This window comes from Centruroides sculpturatus, unplaced genomic scaffold (assembly GCF_000671375.1).
Source record: "Centruroides sculpturatus isolate CEXI.00-Female unplaced genomic scaffold, Cexi_2.0 scaffold966, whole genome shotgun sequence".
Lineage (NCBI taxonomy): Eukaryota > Metazoa > Arthropoda > Arachnida > Scorpiones > Buthidae > Centruroides > Centruroides sculpturatus.
The window spans coordinates 225,166-231,321 of NW_019385273.1; the positions used below are offsets into that span (position 1 = coordinate 225,166).

General features: G+C 27.0%; 1 protein-coding gene across 1 annotated transcript in view; it reads left to right on the top strand.

Moving 5' to 3' along the window:
* The first annotated feature begins 261 nt into the window (after window positions 1-261).
* The window catches only part of LOC111637024 (DNA polymerase alpha subunit B-like), a 65,772-nt gene continuing 59,877 nt past the window's right edge, over window positions 262-6,156 (top strand). Inside the window, exons 1-5 of the mRNA XM_023382424.1 lie at window positions 262-429; window positions 1,587-1,714; window positions 5,133-5,215; window positions 5,474-5,499; window positions 5,757-5,833. Of these exons, the coding sequence (XP_023238192.1) occupies window positions 348-429; window positions 1,587-1,714; window positions 5,133-5,215; window positions 5,474-5,499; window positions 5,757-5,833 (396 nt within the window). The 5' untranslated portion in view covers window positions 262-347. The remainder of the gene's footprint in view (window positions 430-1,586; window positions 1,715-5,132; window positions 5,216-5,473; window positions 5,500-5,756; window positions 5,834-6,156) is intronic.

Consider the following 6,156-nt stretch of genomic DNA (forward strand, 5'->3'; position numbering starts at 1 on the left):
TACAAGAAATTAATTTAGATAACCGCATATTTTGATCCTACAGTAATTATATTTACTATAATACGTATTTTCTACAAAAAGTTTAAATTAAAATTTATTATTTATTATAATTATTTTCATAAATATGTTTGAATTAATTAGAAATTATGAGATAAATTATTTAATTTAAACTTAAAGTTTGAATTACTACAATATTATAAAATAAAAATTTAGTTTTTAATAAATTGTTTTAACCGCTAGACGGCCTACGCAAAATTTGGCGGCAAATTCTGTCAAAAACACGTTTTTTTTTAGTTTGATGTTTATTGTCTACTTTTATTTTTATGTGAATTTTTAATATTTGAAAAATGGTTGAAGTGGAAGAAATAAGTATTGTAGAGGAATTAGATCAATTCGGGGTTCAGGCAGATGATGAAGTTGTATCTAGAAGTATGTATTATAACAGTATATATTTAAATATATATAAGCACGATAATAGTTTTTAACTTACATTACTAAGCGGTTCTAGCATAGTTTTAAGGACGAGCAAGATTAAGAAAAAACGCGTAATGTAGAAATTCTGGACTTTTACCAACTTGTTTTTTCGAACTTGCTGCAAAATAGTTCATTTACTGTACTTGAACATGGATTGCATTCAATTTGATGTATAACCACTTCTTTCATGCATGTGTGCATGTTGTTTGGTCCCAACCACAATGGCTGTTTATTCCCAATGATCAGTTTCTGATGAAAATGTGAAAATGTTTGATGATGGGCATGCATCTGTTTGGAACTATTCATGTTACAATCACACTGCGACTCATCTGTTTCCATTCATTCGCTTTCCCACAAGCTAACTATATATCTGTCATCCTAGTATTACTGTAATGATGCATCCTATTCCTACAACATCAATGGCCCAACTCAAATATCTGGCAAACAATGCCCTCTAGAACACTCAGGTGGCATTTGTGGCTACATAAATGGTTTGTTTTTTGTATTCCTGATCTAGTTTTAAAGTTCTCTAAGACCTTTTGAATCACCCAGTATACAAATTAAAAATACATATAATAATTATATAACTATGTAATTCAATTTATTTTAAGTACTTGTTACAATCATTTTGATGCTGTGTTTGAGAAAGGAGGCTTTATTGCCAGTATTTCTGCATATCTAGTCACATAACTGACATTTCATTTTCATTTTTTACTGCAATTGTCAGTGATTATTTTCAACATATATCCTCTTAATGTAAGCAAGCAGAAATATTAACATCAGTGCACATTGAAATAATTATGTTTTCCATTCTAAACAAGGTGTCAAAATGATGGTAGTGCATGCTTAAAACATATACTATCTCTAGTTATAAAAAAATATATAATTTTTGAATTATAATTATTATAAACTGTACATTTTAATCACATCAGAGCATTACATAAGTACTATGTTACTTATGTAATGCTTGTAATATAGAGTTTGAAATATAAGATATCTTGGTCATCCTTAAAACTGCACTTGGACCTTGATAGTGCTTGGTTTTTTAATATTTTGTTGTAATTTGAAAAATGTTAATAAAATTTTTATTAAATTTCATATTATTTTTCTAGTGAAAGAACTTTGCATTGTTTATCGCCAAAATGCTGAAGAAATAGTTTCACAATGGATAGCATACAGTAGTACTAAAGGATTTGAATTTGAACCATCAATAAGCTTACTTGATCAATTTGAACAAGATGTAAGTTAAAAACCAAATTTATAATTATATTGTTTTCAGCTTATAATCTAGCTTAGGTAATTAAATGTTCAAGAAAATGAAGAAAATGGTTTTTTTTTCATAAAAATTGTAAATAATTTATTCATTCTTAAATTCACTTAGAATTTTTGTTTCTACTGTCAAAATTATATGCAAATACATAAAAGGCATTAAATATATGCAAAGATGGATGGACAGAGTTTCAAATTAGAAAGAACTTATAGCAAAGTAAAGTTAAAAATTCAAGAAAATGAAAAATTTCTCTGAAGGTTTTGAATATCCTGTTAGTATTTGTTTTGTATATTATAAAACCATTCAAGATTAAAAAGTAATGTACATTGCTTAAGAATTTTTATTATTTTCTATTTGGTTACTTATTTACTTTATTTAGTTTATTAAAAATTGAGAATCCACATGTTTGCTTTTTGTTTTTCCTTGTTTATGAAATATTAGAGTATGTCCTATGTGGCAGCATCCATGGGTGGAAAAAATTTTAGTACACGCTTCCAGCTTGTGATTGACTTCTGTCCAGAATGGATTCATGTTACTTACAAAATGGTAGTGAGATGACTTCATGGAATGCTTGCCATGGAAAACATGAGAAGCATTAAAAAGGTAAATTTGAAAGGCATTAAAATAATGACTTGATACTCAGCAAAGATACAAACTTGATACAAAAAATCTCCATAGAATAAGTTAAAAAAAGTTTTATTTTCAAAATATTGCATTTACAAAATTGGAAGTTATTAAATTACTTTAAAATTTTTTATTAAAGTATATACAACATATTTATACAATTTATTTGGTATTTTGTTTTCATTCATCCACAAAGTCAGCCATTTCTTATTCTTTGGAAGCACATGCAGTAGAAGCAGCAATCAAACTTGCTTGGTAGCTGCTTCCTGCACATACATGTAGAAGCATCATCTGGTGATTGCTGCACACTAAATATGGTTACTCTGAACATGTAAATTCACATGTATTGGTTTGTTTGCTCTGTTTGGTAGCTTATTCATGCCCATGGTCACTGGACACTGCCACATAGGACATAGCTTTACTTGTTGAAATTTTTGTAGTTATCACTTCAAAATTTATGATGAAATATTTTTTAACAGATGGTCAAAACAGGTATCAGTTCTGTTTTTATAAACAATAGAATTTGCTTATTTTAAACAGAGATATTAGTTGTTTAATGTTATCAAAATTAACATGAATCAAAACAATGAGTGTAAATACACTTATGAAACTTTGATTACTGTAATCAAAGTTTTGGCTATACAATAGTTATCATTATCTTAGGTAATATCCTGTATGCACTAGAAATTTAAGCTAGCTTAAAAGTTAGCTTGATAATAGTAGTGCAAACTACAGATCTTATGATAAGACTAGCTAAAAATATTTAAACTAGATTGAAATGGGGTAGTTTCTTAAACCAGATCAAAAACTTGACATAGCTTAAAATGATGTCATCAAAATCCCACACTTTCAATCACTTCTGTAATTATATGTTGTGGACTTGTGATGACATAATTGTGACTAAGAAGTGCAAACTATTCAGCTTAGTATTTTGAGCTAGTCTAGCTTAACTTTATTCAGTTAGCTTATCTTAAGCTGTATTCATTTCTAGTGCATACGGGGTTACAAATAGGCATTTTTAAGCTATCTTATCATGCTATCAGCCACACATAAAGGATGAGGGCATGTAATAACTATGTGCCCTCATCATATCATGTGTTCTCAGCAGATTTAATCAGAGCTAAAATGTTAAATGCTAATTGTTTTAATTAGTTACTATAATATAGTAGTTTAAATTGCTGGCATTTCTTTCTTTATTTATATACAAGTTGTTGTTAAAGAATTTATAAAAATACAGTATGCAAACAAAATAGAATGAATTACTATTAATAAAATTTTAGTCTTGCTTACTTGCACACTTATACATTTCTTAATTGTTTTAAACATATCCTTTTAATGTCAGGATCAATAAAACCAAAATCTCCACCAATAGTAGTGTTATTTACATAACCTGTTTAATGTTATTGGTGATTATAAACAGATTCTATTGTGAATGTAAATTATATGAGAACAATTCAAATATAACTTAACAGATAGCATACATATCTAAAATTAATAGAATCATAATACAAATCCTATTAAAACTTACTGTATTTACTCGCTTATAAGACGATCTTGCATATAGGACAAGGTGTGACTTTAAAGATCAAAATATACTTTCTCACCACATCGGGTTGTATATACTTCAAATAAATAATGGTAGATAGTTGTTTATTTAAAGATCAAAATAAAGAAAATTGGATTTATTAATACAATTTAATTTTATTTTGTTTAATCACAAATAAAATGTCAAATGCATATAAATGCACACATTGTCCTGCAAAAATTACTGACATTTTGAACTTTAAGGAAAAATCTTGTAAAATCAACAACATAATTTGTTCATGTAAAGCTGGACAATTTTTGCCAATTCTTAATGGTCGAATCCACTCTCCATTGATTAGAGTGGATTCTAATCCACTTGCAAACTATTGCAAACTATTGCTAAAAATGCAAACACTTATGAGTTTCTCCAAAATCAGAATTTGGAGAAACTCATAAGTGTAATCACTTATGAGTTTCTCCAAATTCTGATTTTTGAATAATCATCTCTTTTCACCTGGGAATGGATTAAAACTTATATTGGCTCCCGTGTGATTTTGGAATTTCAAATTGGAATTTAATTCAAAAGCTTTGCTTTTCCTGTTGCTATTCATCTTTACTCCTGACAATACACAAGAATGATTGAAACAATCCAGATGAAATACTTTTGTTTTTAAACACCAGAGGGTGAGCATCTAGTAAAAAATGCAAACACATAATTCACAAAACTTATTGTGAAAATGCAAGGAATCCTTTGCTCACTCGTATAGGATGATGTAGGTTTTTGAAGCAATCAAAAATGAATAAAAATCTCTTTTTATATGCGAGTAAATATGGTATTTCTTAAAACTTCTTATAAGCCATAAAAAATTAAATATTTATAAAAAATTTCTAAGTAAATATTTAATTTTTTAATCAATGTTAAAGTTATCTATAATGTTAGAGTTTTTTTTAATCAATTAATAGGTTTAGAGAAGGTATTTATCATCTGAAAATATTATATTTCAATAAATTTTGCAGTATCATTGATGGGAATACTTAAATTATATAAAGTTATAATACTTTTCAATAAAACCAAAATTAGTTCATCATTAAGTAAGTCATCATTAAGTAAAAATTTCAAAATGTATATTGAATACCTTTTGTTGAAATATTAAAAAAAAATTATTGTCAGTGATATTGACATAAAATGTATGTATTATTTTAAGAAAATATAATTTATTTTGTATGTTATTTATTTTAGGAATTAAATAAAATTAAAACACCATCCTCATCACAGAAAAGCAATAAAAAAGCAAGGACTCCAGTAACACCATTAAGAAAAGCGTATCCTTTTTAATTATAATTTAGAATTACATACTAAATATAAGTAAATAAAGCCAGTCTATTATTTAATTTTAAATATTTATTGAAATTTTAATAAAATAAAATTGCAATATGATTTATAAAATATGTAAAATATTTTTTTATTATCCACAATTTATTCCACAGATTTTTAATTATTTTAAATTTAAACATGCTTAGATACAAAGTACTGTTGTAAGTGAAATTTCAGATTTATTATTTTTCTTGACAACGAAAAAGTCATATGACAGTGAACATAATCTTTTGTTAAGCGTTTTTCATGAGCTATTTACAAATTAAAAAAAGTCATTATACAGGTAAATGTTGCTATAAAGCACTTTGTTTTACAGCACATGTCAATTAGATTCATGTTTATTGTTTTTGAGCTTGTCTTACTCTTAAGAATGTTTTTGGATTCTTTATTTATTATTTTTTCTTTTGAATCATTTTTTCAATTTCTTTTGAATCATATTGCTGTTGTGCACTTAAAAAAGGATAGTTAAATATGTCTTTAAGCTTTTAGATGCACTGGCAAGTGCAAAAAGTGCTGTGCTTTGCTTTATAGCAGTTATCTGGAATCTAATCTGCCATATTAGTGAGGTATGCTTGTATAAATACAGTAGAGTGTCGTTTATCCGAATCAATTGGGGACTGGGGTTGTTCGGATAACCAATTATGTACGAAAAAATATATTAATTTATCCCATGTTGAATTTTTCTCCATTGCGTGTCGCTTCGCGTCGAATTTTCGTCGATGTTAAGCCTAACGAAGACTATTGTATCGTTAAAAATTATTTTTTTATTTTGTACAAACAAAATAAATATATTGAAAAATATAAAAACAATAAAAAATTATACTTCAGAAGTTAATTTAGTATCAAAAACGTAAAATATTTGAGTAGCCGAAGACATAGCCAAAGATTG